At 41.1% G+C, this 20798-nt stretch overlaps 1 protein-coding gene across 3 annotated transcripts in view; it reads left to right on the top strand.

Annotated features, from left to right (window-relative positions):
- The window catches only part of mpp1 (MAGUK p55 scaffold protein 1), a 74116-nt gene that overhangs the window by 28136 nt on the left and 25182 nt on the right, over positions 1–20798 (top strand). The window contains exon 2 of one of the 3 annotated variants that reach the window (XM_048544883.2): positions 17557–17631. The exons of the other annotated variants lie outside the window; for them this stretch is intronic. Coding sequence (XP_048400840.1) covers positions 17557–17631 — 75 coding nt within the window. The remainder of the gene's footprint in view (positions 1–17556; positions 17632–20798) is intronic. 3 annotated transcript variants of the gene reach the window in all.

Raw genomic sequence — 20798 nt, 5'->3', positions numbered from 1 at the left:
TTTGTTGTATATATTAAAGATTAGATGGGATATAACAAGTTCTGCAGAGGCTGTTGGCTGAATAGAGACTGATGCAAGAAGTCCTTTCTTGACCTGTAATCCATGTTTTTATGAAAAGGTTGATTGTCCTTTCTGGTAAGAATGTTAATCAGTCAGTTCATTTTGTAAGTGATTGATTAACCTCAGTGGGAAAATACATCTCATCGCATTTCTCTTCTACTTCTGATTTTTACCGTGAAAAAGCTCAGTTTTCTTTTCTATATACTGAATTTTGCTCAATTATTCCAAATTACTCCATATACAATTTGATGAAGTGACCAGGAAGGTTGTTGAGGGCAGCGTGGTAGATGTAGTCTATATGGATTTCAGTAAAGCCTTTGATAAGGTTCCACATGGTAGGCTGTCTGGAAGGTTAGATTGCTCAGAATCCAGGGAGAGCTGGGAAATTAGATACACAATTGTGGAAGGATGCTTGTCCAACTGGAAGCCTGTGAATATTGGTGTACCTCAGGGGTCGGTGCTGTGCCCATTACTGTTTGTCATCCAAATCATTGATATAAATAACAATGTTCAAGTCATGATTAGTAAGTGTGCAGGTAACACTAAAATAGACGGTACCATGTACAATGAGGAAGATTATCAGAAATTGCGGCAGGATCTTGATCAGCTGGGGAAGTGGGCTGAGAAATGGCAAATGGAGTTTAATATAGATAAGTGTGAGGTGTTGAAAGTCAAGTCAAGGTAGGAGTTTTGTGGTGAATGGTAGGGCCTTAAGGAGTGTAGTGGAACAGAGGGACCTTGGAGTTAGGTGCACAGTTCTCTGAAAGTGGAGTCACAGGTAGACAGGGCAGTCAAGAAAGCGTTTTGTACACTGGCTTTCATCAGTCAGGGCACTGAGTAAAGAAGTTGGCAAGTTATTTTGCAGTTGTACAGGACGTTGGGGAGGCTGCACTTGGAGTATTGTGTTTAGTTTTGGTCACCTTGCTATAGGAAGCATGTTATTAAACTGGAAAGAGTGCAGATGAACTTTACAAGGATGTTGCCAGAACTCGAGGGACTGAGTTATAGGGAGAGGTCGGACAAGCTAGGATTCTTGTCTTTAGAATGTAGGACACTGAGGGGGAATCTTATAGAAGTGTATAAGACTATGAGAGGCATGGATATGGTGAATCCACTCAGTCTTTCTCTCAGGGTTGGGGCATCAAGGAATGGAGGGCATCAGGTTAAGATAAGAGGGGAAAGAATACATGAGTACCTGAGAGTTTGTTTTACACAGAGGGTGGCATGCATATGAAATGAGCTGCCAGCAGAAGTGACTGAGGTTGGTACGTAAACAGCATTTAACAGGCATTCAGATGAACACATGGTTAGGAAAGGTTTAGTAGGATATGGGCCAGGTGCAGAGGAATGGGGTTAAAGTGGATGAACATTTTGTCCAGTTTGGGCCAAAGGGCTTGACTCTGGGCTGCAGGACTCTGACTGCATGACAATTTTATGCAATACATGATTATTGATTCCATGACATGTAAGGTCTACTATCTCTTTTCTCTCACTCATGGACACAAAACACTAAAAAGCTTATCACCTGTAAACAGATGCTTTCTGTTTCAAGCTTTATTCTCTGTCTCATGATATTATTTTGGTCTGCTCTGCTCTCCTCTCATTTCAAGCCAGAAACAATCCATCCTGTACATTTTTTGCTTTTTTTTGAGGTTATGAATGTTCTTTATTGCCTGTGCTTGGTATCATGAGTGGGTTGTCACAACCCTCAAGGGACGTTTTAAGACTTTAAAGGCAATTGCTAAATTGGCTATAAATGGCAAGCTCCCTTCACTGAAGAATATGAATGAGTATTTTTATGGTAATCTTGTGACTTCCATAGTTGTTATTTTACAGCTAACCCCAAAACTGTAAGATGTGTTGAAGTAAGCTTCACAACTGAACATGGTGAGATTACCAGCTTCAGCCACCAAGTTCCTGATAGCTTTGCTTACCTAGTCTCCGCAATCACCAGAATTCTGGAAAGAGGCATGTGAAATATCAGCAAACTGAGAATATCACATCCACCAAGCTTGCATTATTTATACATTTGTCTCTACAGTCCTGAGACCTGGGCAACATACGCTTTGCGGGAGAAAAGGCTGAATAATTTCCACCTTTGTTGTCTCAGGTATATTCTCACTATGTCTTCAATGGACAAGTTCACCAACTTAGAGATCATGCTGTGTGATAATTCCATCAGCATACATTCATCAAACTGTTGGTATTTGCATTGGCTGAGCCCTGCTGTGGAATGGATGACAGCTGTATACCAAACCCCTTCTGTACTGTACTGGATTATAACCACCTGGGTGTCCACCCTTCGTTCAAGGACACCTGCAGGCAAGATATCTAGTTGGCGGACACTGACACTGATAACTTAGGTTTGACTGGAGGAGCTTTGGCAATGGCTGTGAAGAAGGCCCAGAGAAAACAGAGGTTAACTAATCCTGCATCTTCTCCGCCTACCATCTTCATCTGTGTCAATGCAGCAGGAGACTGCCATGGTGTCTTGAGCCACACAAGGAATGTTCAACATGAAGTTAACCACCAAGGAGTAATCTATCATTTCACAAGTGGAATGCTTCTAAAGAATGAGTCAATTGCAAGTCCAATACTAGACTACTAAATGCAGCTGTTCCTTGTTGTGTCCCAACTGAACACTCCTTGTCCAGTTCTCGGCTGTAATGTATTTTCCCCAGGCATCAAAACAGTAGATTTCCTCATCTCTGTCTTTGCCATAAACTTTCAAATCTCCAGTTTAGTGTCATTTAATCACTACATTCTGATTTAGCTTTTTATTCCAGCCTTGATGGTTGTCATGTCTTGCATATTCCCTTTATTCCATCAATAAGAGAAATTCTTCACCTTAATACATTTCTTCATTGTTACCTCAGTCAGCTAACCCATAACCCATCAGAGCATGCATTATTCAATCTCAATCATTAAATGATCCAGATATTTATCAACGTGCTCTTCCGCTACTTTGATGTGGCTATTGGTGAATATCTTGTGATGCTCTTCAGAAAAGTTGTTTTCCAGTTAGTTATTGCTGATCGAAGAAGGTGGTCTCTCTCAATTAATCACACTTTACAAATAATAGATCAGTAGCCTTCAAACAAGCCACATATATCTTGAAGTGCAGGTGGGGCTTTAAAATTGCTGGGGACTGTTGTATATTTCTTTGGCAATATTTCAAAAAGCAACGAGCCTTGTTAGAATCGAGTACCTGAGCCACGCATTTACTGGGACAACAGATGTTAGAAGTTATGCTACTTCTGCTGTGGCCTTTTGTTCTGTTGCTATGACAGAAATGCAGAGTAGAAGTTGCTGTAGTAAAGAACTTGCATTAGCAAAGAAAATGTTGGAAGTTGTACAATGTGTGCACTTACGGGCTGTCAAGTCTAGGTCACTAAGTATGTTCAAGGATGAGGTAGACATTATTTTTAATCAGTAAGGGAATCAAGGGTTATAGGGAAAAGGCAGGAAAGTGGGGTTGATTATCAGATTTGTCAAGGTCTCGTTGAATGGCAAAGCAGATTCAATGGGTTGAATGCCTCCTTCTCCTATGTATTATTGGCTTGTTGCTGTATCAGTGATAGATCTTCTACCTAAGTGCTCCATGTGGCATTGGGGATAACTTGAGCAATGCTGCACCAGATAAAACAGCATGTTTGAAACAAAATAACATCATGGTTAAATGTGATAATGGGAACTGCAGATGCTGGAGAACCCAAGATAATAAAATGTGAGGCTGGATAAACACAGCAGGCCCAGCAGCATCTCAGGAGCACAAAAGCTGACGTTTTGGGCCTAGACCCTTCATCAGAGAGGGGGATGGGGTGAGGGTTCTGGAATAAATAGGGAGAGAGGGGGAGGTGGACCGAAGATGGAGAGAAAAGAAGATAGGTGGAGAGGAGAGTATAGGTAGGGAGGTAGGGAGGGGATAGGTCAGTCCAGGGAAGACGGACAGGTCAAGGAGGTAGGATGAGGTGCGGCTTCCTCTACATTGGGGAAACCAAGCGGAGGCTTGGGGACCGCTTTGCAGAACACCTCCGCTCGGTTCGCAATAAACAACTGCACCTCCCAGTCGCAAATCATTTCCACTCCCCCTCCCATTCTTTAGATGACATGTCCATCATGGGCCTCCTGCAGTGCCACGATGATGCCACCCGAAGGGTGCAGGAACAGCAACTCATATTCCACTTGGGAACCCTGCAGCCCAATGGTATCAATGTGGACTTCACCAGCTTCAAAATCTCCCCTTGCCCCACCGCATCCCTCAACCAGCCCAGTTCATCCCCTCCCCCCATTGCACCACACAACCAGCCCAGCTCTTCCCCTCCACCCACTGCATCCCAAAACCAGTCGAACCTGTCTCTGCTTCCCTAACCTGTTCTTCCTCTCACCCATCCCTTCCTCCCACCCTAAGCCGCACCTCCATCTCCTACCTACTAACCTCATCCCACCTCCTTGACCTGTCCGTCTTCCCTCGACTGACCTATCCCCTCCCTACCTCCCTACCTATACTCTCCTCTCCACCTATCTTCTTTTCTCTCCATCTTCGGTCCGCCTCCCCCTCTCTCCCTATTTATTCCAGAACCCTCACCCCATCCCCCTCTCTGATGAAGGGTCTAGGCCCAAAACGTCAGCTTTTGTGCTCCTGAGATGCTGCTTGGCCTGCTGTGTCTATCCAGCCTCACATTTTATTATCATGGTTAAATGTGATGGCCAAGTATAAAAGATATTCCAATACATAATGGTAGGTGTATGGATAACTAAAGAACAACCAGATAGTATCAAAGACAGATGTACAGATCCCTAGATAGGGTATTAACCAGCATGAAAACTTTTTTTTAGAATAGAAATTATTACAAGATACTAGAAATTTCAATCATTGTCTTAACAAATACAAGCAAACTAAATGCTGTAGACCTGTATCAAAGCAGAACGTGTGCTATATCCCTTTCTTTCTTTAAAAGGAGAGCACTGACCAATTTTTAAAAAGCAATTAACTGGTTCTGACATGACAGTACCAAGGCTGTTGTGGATTTAAATTCAGTTTTAAAACACTTAACATGTGAGATTTTTTGCTGCATTAAGAATATTTACCTGTGGCTATATCTCTTCAACTCTAAAGTACAAGCCTACAGTTCTTAAAAGAGCAGTAATTGGGAAAAGCACAGGAAACAGAAACAGAAAAAATGGATATATAAAAATGGACAGGCAAAGATCATTTAAAAAAAAACTCTTTGTGGCATTGTACTACTTTTAAAAAAAGACTGGCAAAGAGAAATGGAAGACAAACACTTACTTATGGACTGGGCTTTCAGTAATACCCAAATTGAATTACAACTGCACAGATGACATATACAGTTCTATTTTAGAGACCAAATGACAGATGGTCCTGAGGAAAGAGCTCTGAAAGTTCTGTATGCCATTTGGTATGGAGGAGGCTCACAGAATTGACAGATCTAATATTTCAACTTCTGAAAGATCCAGAAAAGACCTGAGAGTTCTCCAAGAACAGCTGCAGATCAGAATTCACTTCAGGATTAGATGTTGCATCTTTAAGGAATATGCTGGACTTTAACCAGACAAACCTCTCTTCATACATTTACTCCATCCATGGAACTTATCTTAATCTTTTTAAGACAGAGATGGTTAAACAATTGACAAGTATCTCCACTGAGAGATTTGCTCAAGATGGATATTCCCTTAGTACGGCAAGACAGTCACTGACAGATCTTTGTTTACCTCAAGTTGGTTCTGTCAATAAAATATTGCATACTGCAACACCGACATCTGGGAAAATAATGATTGTTGAAGTGTATGCATCGCAAAAAAGAAGTGTAGGTATGTCTCTTTTACAAAACAAAAGCTTACTGATTTTTGTTTGCCAACTAGTCCAATATAAAGCATGAGGCTTTTTTTTTGGGATTATGTGGTTTCACAAGTGCTTATTTGGCAAGAAATTCTCTGTTGAAACAGGTTATAAGCCACGGGAAATATATTGCTAGAAACTACACCACCACATTTACAGCATATACTTGTCAAGGCATGATGGTTTGAAGTTGAGGGGAAAAGTAAGCCAGTTACCAGTAAGATTTTTGTCTGAAGCTCTGACCCACGCAGTGACCAAGCCATTCCTCTGGATGTTGATGCTCTCCAGCTAAGAATTGAAGGTATTCTCAGGTTCAATCTGTTACAATTTGTCCAAAATCAGTGTAAACTATTGCAATCAGCAACTGCCAAAGATAAACCGCTGTAAGAGTTGCCAAAGATCCTAATCCAGCAAAGCTGATGGTATTGAAGTACCTGAGAAGATTGGTTTCTTTTGGCCATGCAGAGATTAGTTTAGTGTCACACGACAAATCATTTCAAAGGCAAACACGTCCAAATGTCAAAAGCATTATGCCAAGATACAAAGCCCATGTTACACAATGGACATGGATTTTAGACCCTCGAGGGCTGGCACATGAACTTGTGTACTGGCTAGGGATTAGTTGGGATATTCAGTGATATATTCATGATTCATCTCTAACAGTGGAAAGAACCTCCACAAAATGCTCCATTCACCCCTTGGACAAAAGTGGCAACAGATCTATTCACACAGCACCGGGAAGTTGTACATAATTGTGAAATTGTCAGATTTGTATCTCTAAATGTTCCATTTTTTGATTTTGCAGTACAATGGGCATGACCTGAGGGCATAAAGATCCCAAGCCCCACTTAATGGACATCACTCAAAACATGACATGCCACTTGAAGCATACTGCTTTTTAACTCTTAGTTTAATGTTAGCCCAGAAACATTTTACAGTCCTACAATAGCTATCTGTAATAAACATCTGTTGAATTCTTCAATACCATATTATCCACTCTCAGCTTTGTAAATTATAAGGGATAACAAGCATTACTGCATCGGGTAAAACACCTTGCTGGAGGCAAAAGTGTATCGACCAAGCTCCCCAAGACAAGCATTTCTTTATGATATAACCTTATAATTTTGTACAATTGTGAGATTCACAATGACTCAGTCAATGAATATAAAATATGAGCCAATATTCAAATAAGGAACATGAGACACTTGCAGTTCATTTAATAGTCAATATTTCAGGTTCTATTTTTGCACTGTGATTCTTCTTTGCATGTCCAATTAAGATGTTTATTCATTGTCATTATAAACTGTGATCAATTCTGAGATGAGCTTTGGGACATGTTCTAACCATTTTGATAGCTGATGTGTGTTGTGTAAGATGAACAGGCTTGCGGGAGCTGCCCTCACTGACCCTGTCTTTTAAGGGGAGACAGCTTGGCCTGCTGTGTTCATCCAGCTTCACACTTTGTTATCTTGGTTAGAACTCTTGTTATTTATTGTTTCCAGTCAGTGCTCTTGTTAGAGAAGGTCATGTTTGTGGACAAAGAATGAAGAAACCGTTGGACACGGCTGTAATGAGATGCCTCTGACAGTCATTAATTCTGTCCTTACGTAAAGACACTCACTTAGATAGTTTCTGAATCAACCTGTTTACAAATGTTATTACGCACTGGTGCAGGTGAAACTTAAACCTGGGCCTCCTGACTCAGAAGTAGAAATGCTGCCACTGTGCCACAAAATCCCGAAAGTCTGACACTTAAACTTAAGAATAAATTTAAATTAACGTGTTCTTTCAACCTGTTCAGAAATGTTATTAAACACCTCTGGAGCAGGTGAGAATTGAACTTGGAGGTCTCAGTCCGGGGATAGGGACACTACCACTACACCACAAATAGAATGACCTACACCTGCAGACCAGTCAGTATTAGTTGTTTTCTGCAGAAAACGAGACAATTATTGGATAACAAAGTGTGGAGCTGGATGAACACAGCAGGCCAAGCAGCATCTCAGGAGCACAAAAGCTGACGTTTCAGGCCTAGACCCTTCATCAGAGAGGGGGATGGGGTGAGGGAGCTGGAATAAATAGGGAGAGAGGGGGAGGCGGACCGAAGATGGAGAGAAAACAAGGTAGGTGGGGAGAGTATAGGTGGGGAGGTAGGGAGGGGATAGGTCAGTCCAGGGAAGAACCGCATCCCAGAACCAGCCCAGTTCGTCCCCTCCCCCCACTGCATCCCAAAACCAGCCCAGCCTGTCTCTGCCTCCCTAACCTGTTCTTCCTCTCACCTATCCCTTCCTCCCACCTCAAGCCGCACCTCCATTTCCTACCTACTAACCTCATCCCACCTCCTTGACCTGTCCATCTTCCCCGGACTGACCTATCCCCTCCCTACCTCCCCACCTATACTCTCCTCTCCACCTATCTTCTTTTCTGTCCATCTTCGGTCCGCCTCCCCTTCTCTCCCTATTTATTCCAGAACCCTCACCCCATTCCCCTCTCTGATGAAGGGTCTAGGCCCGAAATGTCAGCTTTTGTGCTCCTGAGATGCTGCTTGGCCTGCTGTGTTCATCCAGCTCCACACTTTTTGTTATCTCAGATTCTCCAGCATCTGCAGTTCCCATTATCTCTGATACAATTATTGGAATAAGTTTTTAAAAAAAATCAAGTTCAGAGATGTCATTATGATGAAAATTGGAAATGCATTAATTCCTGTTGTGTGAAGAACTAGGGGACATTTATCTGGTGAATGACATGCAATCACATTTTCTGCAGTTCCGAAGATTTTTAAGCATGTCTTTTTAATATCACGTGTATTTGATATAAAATATAGTGAAAAGCCCATACATAGGGGCCATTTATATTAACTTTATCCCAAACCCGCCAGTTTCATGCACACTGGGTTGCAGTTCATTAATTGCGTAGTTCAGATAGCATATGTCCTTGCACTGTAGTTCCATCTCGCCTTTTTGCCTAATTAAAATGTTTGTTCATTTTAATCAGGTAACACAATCAAGTCTATGGCGAACTTTGTTATTTGGAGTTAAAATGTACTGACCTTTGAAGTCTAAGAATAATTCAAATAGGTTGGGTCCTCTGAACTTTACACTGCTGTGAAGTACCTTCCTAACTGTCTGCCAGTTTCTCAAAAGTAATCTAGTAGTCAGCAGCTACTAGGTATTTACAACAGTGAGATAAGGGCCCTAGTGTGGAGTCAGCAACTGAATGTGTACTTAACACTGTTCCAACTCAATAACACTCGACTCACAAGACTTCAGCAGGTCTGAGAAGCTTTGTATTTGAGTGTAGGCACAACTGTCAATATTGCATAGCATACAAAGCACTACAGAAACCTGCTTCATATACAGGATGGGTTAGTTACTGTTTGGTCTATGTAAGACGGCATTTGTTTCATTTGAATTGATTGATACTGTTATGGATGGGACAAACTATAACCAATCCAGAATAAATGCTTTAAGGCAATTGAATAATTGGTTTTTAATACTAACATTGGATCTTAACAGCTTTAGGTGTTTTGGAAATTCATTCTGCAATTTCTGTATGTTTTCTGTGAAATACAGCTTTTCATTCACCCACACAGTATGACAATATTACTTTCAATGTCAATTTGGATGCGTAATGACTTAATTTGAATCTCAGAAGACAAGCAAGAGCAACTGTTCTTAACACTAAGAAAATATCCAGCTTATACTGAGCTCCAGCAAAATTAGTCAGTGGGAGGAAAACACTTGTGCCACTTCTGGCAAATGCAAGATGGCGTAAGTGGCAGAAATCCATCATGTAGCCAACATTCACTGCGGGAGAGCCCAAGGGCAATGTCCATGGCTTTAGCACCCTCAATTATTTTATCTTAATGGCAGGGTTGGTCAGCTTGATGACCGTTCCACAGTGTAATAAAGCAGCTACAAAGACATAATGGGATCTGAGTTTTATGAAAACTCTGGGTATGAAAGCTTATCCTAAGCAATTATAAAACACTGGTTTGGCCCCACCTGGAGCATTGTCCCCACTTCTTGGCACCATGATTTAGGAAAGACCAGAAACTTGGCTTATTGTTCTTGATTTTAGGTAGAGGGTCATAGAGTCATACCGCACAGGAACAGATTCTTCAGCCCAAGTCATCCATGTCAACCAAGTTTCCCAAACTGAACTAGTCCTATTTACTTGCATTTGACCCACATCTCTCAAAACCTTTCCTATTCATTGACCTTCCAAATGTCTTTGAAGTGTTGCAACTGTGCACCTGCATCTACCACTTCCTCTAGCAGTTTATTACACATACAAAACTTCCTCTGTGTAAAAGTGTTGCCCTCGGGTCCCTTCTAAATCTTTCTCCTCTCACCTTAAAATTATGCTCTTTAGCTTTGAACTCCCAAACCCCAGGGAAAATAACTTTACTTCACCTTATCTTTGTTGCCCATGATTTTATAAACCTCCATAAGTTCATCAGCAATCTCCTACGTTTCAGTGAAAGAAGTCCCAGCTTATCCAGGCTCCTCTTTATACCTCAAAATCTCCAATCGCAGTAGCATCCTGGTAAATCTTTTCTGCACCATCTCTGAAATAACTGCACAGAGGCTGGCATCTCAAGTTGCCCTTTATTTATCCATGGAGAGTCTTGGGCACTGATCCATCTCCCTCAGAGTGTACAGGATGTCTGACACATCTGCTTCACTCTATCAGCAAGAACTCCTTGACTGGGTCTGTTAATCTGGTCCAGTCACAGAAGTTGTATTCTATGAGGTTCACCTGACTGACCTCATTACAATCACTACATCTTTCCTCCTCTGAATCCGAGGACATAGGTCAGTTCTTGTAGCTCCTCCTGGGGTGTTTTAGCACTGGGTCACGATCTTGCAACTCTGCCTCTGATACAGATGGCGTTTCATGCACATTTTTAAAGTTCCTGTCTAATACCATAAAAATTTGCTTTAACCCAATATAGAACTTCAACTTTTATACATAACTATTTTAAAACTAATAAAATTATGATCACTGGTCCCAAAGTGTTAGTGGGGGAGCACTTCATTCACTTGCCCTACCTAATTTCCCAAGAAGGTCTAGTTTTGCTCCTTCTCTAATAGGTATATCTGCATATTGAAGAAAATTTTCTTGAGCACATTTAACAAATTTCCTCACCACGTAAGCCCTAAACACTACGGCAGACTCAGTCTATCTTTGAAAAGTTAAAACCCCTGACTATTACAACCCTATTATTCTTACTCTTAATATATTGCAGATGTTTTCTTTTCCTCATTTTGTTGTAAATTGACTCTTTATTTAAAACTTGGACTCCCACTTTCAACGTTGGCATTCATTTCCTCATGTTTTCATATGACAAATCCATCTTCAGTTGTATGAAATAACCCATGTAACTACGGCTAACTGCAGAAATCCAGTGGAGTAAGGCAAGGAGAAGATTGTTCATTTCATTTCAGAATAAGGTGTTCCAAAAGCATCAACCTATAGTGTTACCTAATGCCAAAATGCAGTTATACTGAATTCTGTAAATTGGACATACTGCAACTAGACAGATTGGGCAGTTTAGCAACAAATATAGAACAGATATACAAAAATTCATCTCGAGATTACGGATTACAGTAATGTGGATAGACTGGAGAAACTGACATTGTTCACAGCAGTGAAAGTAAAAGGTTGTTTTACAGAAGTGTTTAAACAATGAAGAATTTAGTGAACAAAGAGAGAGAACCTTTCTCCTGATGGTTGCATACCATAGAATGCATTTGAAATGATTAGCAAAACAACAAAAGGGATTGTGACAGAAAAAGCTACCTTTGTACAATCATTGATAATATTAGGAACATTTTGCCTGATAGTGTTGAATGCAAATTCAGCAGAAACCCTCAAAATAGTGTTGGGTAAATATTTAAATTAAACAAATACAGGGCTGTGGAATCCGAGTCAGTGAGTGAGAATGATTGGATTGCTCTTCAAAAGAGCCAGCACAGATTCTGTGGGTTGAGTGGCCTCCTTCTGAGTGCTACTTTTTTATATATAGATCTATGATTTGTATCACCTCCAAGAACAAAGAGCCCATTTATGGTATACAGCACGTCTTAGGCAACAGTTGGCAATAGGTTGACAACTAAATGTAATGTTTGCATTTGTTAAATGCCAGGTAATGGTATCTTCAAAAAGAGAGAGATTAATCTCCCCTACTCCCCAATTTTAAAGAGATTTCCACTCTTGTCATCCCGCAATACTAACTCATATCCTGATTCCTTAAAACATTTTTTACGGCTCAAATCAGGAGTCTTACGGAGAATTCATTATTTGTCTCTTGTCTGAATGAGTTCAGCTGTAAAGACGTTCAAGAAGATCAACAACAACTGTTTAGTTAGTATCATGATCAAAGGACTCAATATCATTTCACTTCACCATCTCACTCTCTACTGTAATGTCCTTGATCTACAGGATTTATTGTAGCTCAGTTTCACAATATGGTGAATAGCGCATTGTATGGTGGTATTTTCCGATGTCATTATTCTAAAATGACACGAATGATGTACTCCTTGGCTGTTTCCACTGCCTTTCTGCTATTGTAGTTAAATGGGTCGTTTCATGCAACTGAAGATGGATTCATTGTTTGAGCATGCATGAGGTAAATGAATACCAAAGTGAAACTGAAATTCACTGGAATTTCACTGACAACAAAGAAGGAAAGAAAAACATTTTTACAATGTATCTCAATCTAGAATAGTGAATCTATATTGAACTAATAATTTCATTAATTAACCTGATAATACTCAGGGTTAAAAAAGATTGTTGATAATGCTAAGTGTTGAATTATTTTTTACAATTTAGCAGTCACTTGAGATTGTTTGTTTGAAATTGTGTTTCTAGGGTTTATACTTTCAGTTATTATTACTAAACAGCCTGTCTCAGCAGAGGTTTTCTTTCCTCCCAGTGGCAAAGTGCTGACTAGTTTGGTTGCTCTATAATTCTGCAGTAAACCTTTAAACGAGGTGTCATATGAGATTGCTAGTCCAGATTACTGCATAACACAATCATGCCTATGGAGATGAGTGCTGACGGGTTGCAGTCACTGACGTTGTAACATAACGCAACCTCTGGTTAATGTTCCCCTTGTTCATAGGACAAATTTGCAATATTCAAACTCATTAAGTTTGGCGAATGTGTTGAAGGGGTGGCATTTGACTTATCTTGTCCTACAAGTGCCATCTGTTCAATATCACTGCAATTTAGTTTTTGACAATTTGTGCATTGTAATACAGATTTACACTGCACTGAAAGCCAATAATGTGTCCAAGCTCTGGGTGTAACAATTAAAGGCTGGTTTCTGTGATAGCTGAGCTATTTCCTCTGTCAGCAATGACACAGCACGATTGCTCGGACTGATTTTCTCACCCTCTTTAACACCAGGTTTTACTGCTCTCTCTTTTAAAGGCTTCACCTCATTCAAATATAGTAATGGAAGTATAAAATGCAGCTTCTCAGAAACTTCTGCCCTCTTGTGAGCTTGGTGGTGGGAAGGGCATTTAATTAGATGGGATATCTGATATCTTCGCCAGAATTATGTCAGACTCCCTGCCGAGCCACCAGTTGAGGCCCTTAAATGACTAATTAATGTCGCATCAGTTGGCCAGATGGTTGGTTTGTGATACAGAGTGATGGCAGCAACACAGGTTCAATTCCTGCACCAGCTAAGGTTACCATGAAGGATTCTCCTTCTCAGCCCATCCCCTCACCTGAGGCATGGTGACTCTCGGGTTAAACTACCTCCAGGTATCTCTCTGTAAGGAGAGAGCAGCCCTATGGCTTGCGGGTCAATGGCAACTTTCACTTTTTTTAACGAGCACATGAGGACCTTATCCCATCACAAGTTGGATTAGTCCAACAGAGATGGGCCAGTGGCCATGTGACACGAGCAAAAGGCAAGATTTTGCAGCCAGCTCACCATTTCCCAATGGGACCATCAGCGAAAGGCACCCAGTGCATGATTGAGAGGTTAAATGTCACGAAAGGAGGACCTGTTGAGTGCCATCACCTTGTTGGTCCTGTCAACCCACTGCAGCCCTCTGTCAGAATCACCAGCCTGTGAGACCCTTCCCAACATTACCTGTGTGTGGCCTGTGTCACTAGTCGATCCTTAAGTCTTGTGCCTGTTGTTCTGGCAGCAGGCAGGTTTTCAGATATGATGACCAGCAGCAAGCACATAGAACATAGAACAGTACAGCACAGTACAGGCCCACGATGTTGTACCTACCTATTATCCCACTACAATCAAACTGCCCTGCATACCCTACATTTTACTATCCTCCATGTGCCGATCCATGAGTCGCTTAAAAGTCTCTAAAGTATCTGAGCCCACTACCACTGCCAGCAGCGCATTCCACACGCCCACCACTCTCTGTGTAAAGAGCCTACCTCTGACATCTCCCCTATACCTTCCTCCAATCACTTTAAAATTATGTCCCCTCATAATAGTCATTTCTGCCCTGGGAAAAGGTCTCTGACAATACACTCTATCTATGCCTCTCATCATCTTGTAAACCTCTATCAAGCCACCTCTCTAACCTTCTTCGCTCCAATGAAAAATGCCCTAGCTCCCTCGACCTTTCCTCATAAGACCTGCTGTCCAGTCCAGGCAGCATCCTGGTAAATCTCCTCTGCACCCTTTCTAAAGCTTCCACATCCTTCCTATAATGAGGTGACCAGAACTGAACAAGTGTGGTCTAACATCTTGATGTATCTTGCAGTTCCTCAAGACTGTTGTGATTTGAAGATGCAGAATTTCAGAGATTCCCATATGTAACTCCTTGTACTTGTTCAATTGGGACTGGTAAATCTGCTTCCCTCACCACCACCAACACACTGCCCCCTGCCAAAAAAAAACACACACGCACTCACACACAGTTTTACTTCTGCTCCCTGTCATTTCCTATAATGCAGGGAAGACCGGTTCCTTGGAGACTTCTAATCTCTCCTCCCTGGGTCTCAGCAGCAGCTTTTTTTTTGTTATGTGACCTCCTGAGAGAGCTACTAGGAATTGCACTCTCTCCACAGGTTTCTATTTGACTTTGTCCGTTCTCAACCCTTAGCCTCATAGTGATTTGAAGTCACATGGATATTTTGGAACTGGGATGTTGACCAGAAATTCACCACACCCTACCATAACTATGTGTTTCACTTTGAGATAATGGTATCTTTTAAAAGCTAATCATCTTGCAAATGGTCAGTGTTTAATTACAGGAGTGTGATAAGTGTTACAGTTTGAAGTATTTGCGTATCAAAATGTCACGCACTGTTATAGAGAACACTTTGAATTTATCAGAGGGTGCTACAGTCAGAGGTGCAAGTATATCAGCAAGATGCGAGAGGTAATTTGGACAGCTGATGAGTATGCTCTGTTAAAAAATTTGCAAATGACTTTGTATCCATGTAATACCACACTCGAGCAAAGAGGTCAAATACTGTCTTTGCGGGTTCAGAAATGAATCACATCACCTTAAAGCTACATCGAAGATCCAGATTTTTTGATTACCTTTGAAACTGTGATGTGGAGGCGCTGGTGTCAGACAGGGGTGGACAGGTCAAAATTCACACAACACTGCAATATAGGCCTACAGGTTTATCTGAAAATGGTGGATAAGAGGGAAGGGTGTGTTGGAGGTGCCCTGTGCCCGAGGGAGCAGGGGAAGCAGATCATATGTCCATGAGAGGGGTACTGTTTGGCCAAGGATCAGGTCTCTGTGGCAATGACCTAGAACGATTGGTCGATTAGTTTCATATTATTTAACCAGGAGCAGAAGCAGGTTTTAGTCCCTCTTAACTTTTCCTGGCTGATTATTTAAAATAAGTAAGTCAGTAAGTACTCAGAAAACTTGGAATTGCAGATTTTTCCAAAGGATTCCAGATGCTCAATAACTGCCCAATGGTAGTTTTTAAGCTTCTCAGTGTTATAAACACAGCTGATATGATTACTGGACAGGTCAGGCTGAAATCTGGCTTAATCGGCCATTTCTTCTAATATTTAAAGAGTTGCCTTGCACAAATAGACAATGCTGCAGATTTGGTTTTAACAATAAAATGTAGTTTATTATGCAAAATCCATGAAGGTAAAATTGATTAATCTGAGCTATTTACACATAATACAATATGAGTACATCCAAAATACATGCAGTACAATCCCATCTATCCTAAGATCATCACTTCACAGTACTCAAATATCAAAGAGAGTTCAGTTCTCTATCACATACACAGGTTTAACTGAAATGTTTTTCTTTCAATTCCAGTCTTGAATTCAGTTGCCTGTTACTTGATTTTAGTTACATACCTGAAGTTAGACTTTCTCAATTTGATATAACTCATTCAAGGCTCTAACCAAACACTTCTGAAATGGATAACACGGTGTGAAGCTGGACGAACACAGCAAGCCAAGCAGCAGCAGAGGCGTAGGAAAGTTGACATTTTGGGTAGAGACCCTTCTTCAGAAAAAGGGACTCTGAAGAAGGGTCTCGGCCCAAAACGTCAACTTTCCTGCTCCTCTGCTGCTTGGACTACTGTGTTCATCCAGCTTCACGCTGTGTTATCTCAGATACTCCAGCATTGGCAGTTCCTACTACTTCTGAAATGAAGCTTTCAATTAAAACCCTTGCACAGAGATAATCTATTTCTTAACGGTTCTAAGCTGTTTCTTTTCTTCACAAGAGACTGTGTCATTTATCTGACTTCCACCAGGAATTATGCAAACTAAAATCAAAAGCTTCCAAGCTTTTGGTTTTCCCCCAGGCAAATTAAAAAGACTCTGCTCCTTCTAAACTAAAAACAAGTTAATACTCGCTGTTTACTTTGCCACTAGTAAAACTTCCCCAATGCAAACAAATTCCCATTATCAACTAGAGACTTCCTTTCTTGTACTGGTTTATAAAAGTCATGGCTCAAGACGTACTGACAAGTTAATCAGTTAATGCCCTCATGCACATGGATCAAAACCTACATGCTACTCATTCAAAATCCTTCTGTAAATGAGACACCTAATTACTCCTAGCCATTAGTGTATAGTCAATGCTTTGGGACCTCATGGAGCTTCTGAGAGCTCATCTTTCAGTGTATGGCCCTGTCTCTGACATTTAGAGACCAGAAAATATTGACCTAAATATGGTTGTCTACATTGCATCTACGTGTGGGTGTGTAGAATGGACTGCACAAAGCCATTAAATTGAAACCACATTTGTGTAATAAGTGAAGCAACATACCAGTGTCATGAATGTTGAGTCTCTGAAACAAAACAATGCTGCACTAAAACATGCATGCTGCTATATTTGCATAGTGACAGGTCTAAGAAACTTCAATCCTCTAATTTTTCTCTTTTGAAATATTAGTGTTTTGTTGGTTTCATTGCATACTCGTGCTGACTCATAACAGATAACTAATGACAGGCTGAAATTCCAACTGATGAGCCTCTGTACTTTATCTATTGCATGGTGTCCCGTTGCAATGATCAACAGATTGGTGCTTAGATACTACACTGTTTTCAGTCTTTGTCAGAGATGTACAACAAGTGAAGGAGAATATGTGTGTTAAAGCCACGTAGTGATGATTCTTTAATGAATGACTTCTTTTTGGTTGCTTTTCAGTTATTTGAGAAGATCAACATAACAATGGCCTCAAACATCAGCCCCTTGTTCTCTAATGGAGTACACAATAAAGAGGTTTTTGTGTTTCACTGAAGTTGTTTTACAAATGTGGTTTACCTGACAGTGCCTGACATTATGAAATGTTGGTGCTCCACTATACACAGCTTTGGTGTACAGTTTTGCGAGCTCTTGAGAACTGCACTAATCATATTTCCATCAGGCCCCATTTTGTGTATTTACAAGGAAAGGAATTAGATGTGCCTGAAAGATCTAATGTAAAAAAGAATCTACAGAGATTTGGCAGTAAAAGCATTGCTTGGTATTGAAGAGTGTTAGTTGAACTCACACAAGTTGAGATGATATCATTGACTTTGGTGCCCTTAAGTTAGAAAGGAAGAAGTCATCCATGTAGGGTCATTTGTAAGCTGACCCTCCCAGCAAAAACTGAACAGAGCAGACCAGCCACTTGTTTCTCTGGCTACCTGATTCTACCAAAATGAGAAGTAAACTCTACTGAGTAATTAATCTCCTGAAGGAAGGTTAGGTTAACCCCAGGGTTCCTACTCCTGGTCATTTTCCGGTGACCGTTGCCAAAAGGCATGTGTGTATGACAAGTAATGGCAAGATTTAAGGCAACTATAATGCCATGCATGGAGAAAAACTACTTTCTGGCACTTGCAATCCATGACTGTACATGAAGAATTGACTTTTGTGTTCTGTACTAGAGGACAGACCGAGCTTGTGTTGATGCTACCCTGAGTCAGTGTCTATATGAAGGAAGGGGTGAGGGGGGGGGGCATCAGCCATCAACAGTGCTTATACATGATACTGAACAAATGAAAATCACACCTGGCAGAGATTTATGAAAGCTTTCCTGCTAATTCTGAAGGCCAAACTTTGGGAACGAGGTACACAGTAACTCCACTTTTCAAGTGTTTCTTCAGGTAGTGAGTTGCAATTTATTGGGAGCTAGCATAAATGAGCTTTTCCTGGTTAAAGAATCATTTCCAACTCCCAGCCTGTATTCTGTGATGATTCCTTCACTGACCGGCTGACACAGATTGTCAAACTGTCATGTAAACCACAGGCTACACATGCTTCACTATCAATTTCAAATCAGAAATATCCTTCAATCTAATGAAATTTGATTTGTGATCAATTTGCAATGTCATTGATATTTCAACATAAATTCAGGAAAAGAAATTTGAATCAGAGTTTGCAGTGGTGGCTTGATAATCAGACCTTGTTTGAGGGTGATGCCCAAGAAACATAATCCCTGCTCCATCATAAACATGAAATCTCTAAAATATTTGTAGTTTTAATGGGAATGTTTTGCCAAATCATTTCCACTAATACAGAATGCAGACACCTTTCTCCATTCCTATTTAAATACCCACTGATTTACTGGGAGCAAGCATAGCTGAGTATGGAACTGCATCATAAAACCAGCCTCAATTCAGAATAGTATAACTTCAGCTGAGGCAGCAGCTAGACTGCTACAATTGACCACCATGCCGGTGGGGTGTAGAGGAAGAGCAGGTACAATTGGTGATTCAATCATTCCTGTCGGCAGGTTTACAACTAGATAAAGACAGTTTGGGTTCAACCATATCTCGATGAAGAAACTTCTGACAGAGTATCTGGGATGATGCATGAAACATGACTCCCGTGAAATATTCTTCATTCCAGTAAGAGTCAAGAAAGATATAAGCAGAGACAAAAGAGGGAAAATATTTTCTTTTCTACATCTGATATCTGTAGGATCTGAGTAGCTTCACCAGGATATTCATTTTAAACCTCAGGGCTCATTCTGGTTTCCTACAAGGGGTTGAACTGGCTGTATTACCACCTTCAGTTAGCGATGGTCAGAATAACAAGCCACCCTGTCATATTAACATGTTAATGATCTAATCTGCATGGGACTGCATGACCCTCTGATTTTGATCACTGCAATTTTAGGTGACTGGGCCTAGCTAGGGACTGGACAATGTAATGAGTTGTAACTGTGTCCTTCCACCTCTGGGATGCCTTGATGGAGCAATTTGTATGAACCCTCGCAAATAGAGTTCCAGCAGTCTACTTGGATTAGACTAATATTAAACAGTGATTTCTACTTCCTGAAGGTGGAGAAATGCCTGATAAATAAACCTGATTGGAGCCCCCTTGACTCAGGAATACAGTTTTGGTAACTCAATGTGTGGTGTAGCTGGCACATTAGAAGGTACTTTGTACGACGTGGCACGGTGGCTCAGTGGTTAGCACTGCAGCCTCACAGCACCAGGGACCCAGGGTCAATTCCAGCCTCGGGCGACTGTCTGTGTGGAGTTTGCACATTCTCCCTGTGTCTGCGTGGGTTTCCTTCGGGTGCTCCGGTTTCCTCCCACAGTCCAAAGATGTGCAGGCTAGGTGGATTGGCCATGCTAAATTGCCCATAGTGTTTGGGGGTGTGTGGGTTATAGGGGGATGGGTCTGGGTGAGATGCTTCAAGAGGTGGTGTGGACTTGTTGGGCCAAAGGGCCTGTTTCCACAACTGTAGGTAATCTAATCTAAACGCTATCATGTGCAGTATTCTGAGAATTGTTTTCAATAAACATTTTAAAATGTCACTTAAATATGAACAGACAGATGCTTAACATGCTATTGACGTTACTATATGTGACATTTTAAAACAGCTGCATACCTAGTTAAAATAAAGGATACATTTAAGCTTTGTTGTCTTCTATCTTCAAGCTCTGATTTATTCTGAACGTATCTTTTCTGTTATCTGTTATGCTGTCAAATAGCAACTCTCCAAATTATCAGGCCTGGGCTGGTATTCTGGCTGAAGCTCGGCTTACCTTAACGGAGTGACTATTGGGAGGATAAAGGGGAAAATGTTTGCTTCAGCTGTACCCTGGCTGTTTTCCCAAAGGGCTGTCCAGAACTAGGATCAATTCCTCACCTCATCTGAAACCAATTTTGGCTGTTTACTCATGACATCTGAAAATTTGTCCCAGGGTCATAACAAAACAGAAGACTTCCTGTCAGAGATAATGGGAACTGCAGATGCTGGAGAATTCCAAGATAATAAAATGTGAGGCTGGATGAACACAGCAGGCCAGCATCTTGGCCTGCTGTGTTCATCCAGCCTCACATTTTATTATCTTAGAAGACTTCCTATGATGAGTTGTTGGTGAATGGGAATGTAGTCATGTCTATCTGTGTGGTTAATGGCTGGTGTAGATCAAAACTCAACATTTGAC

This window comes from Stegostoma tigrinum, chromosome 15, assembly GCF_030684315.1.
Source record: "Stegostoma tigrinum isolate sSteTig4 chromosome 15, sSteTig4.hap1, whole genome shotgun sequence".
NCBI lineage: Eukaryota > Metazoa > Chordata > Chondrichthyes > Orectolobiformes > Stegostomatidae > Stegostoma > Stegostoma tigrinum.
The sequence above is the reverse complement of the archived record's forward strand: the minus strand, read 5'-3'. Positions and strand labels throughout refer to the sequence as shown.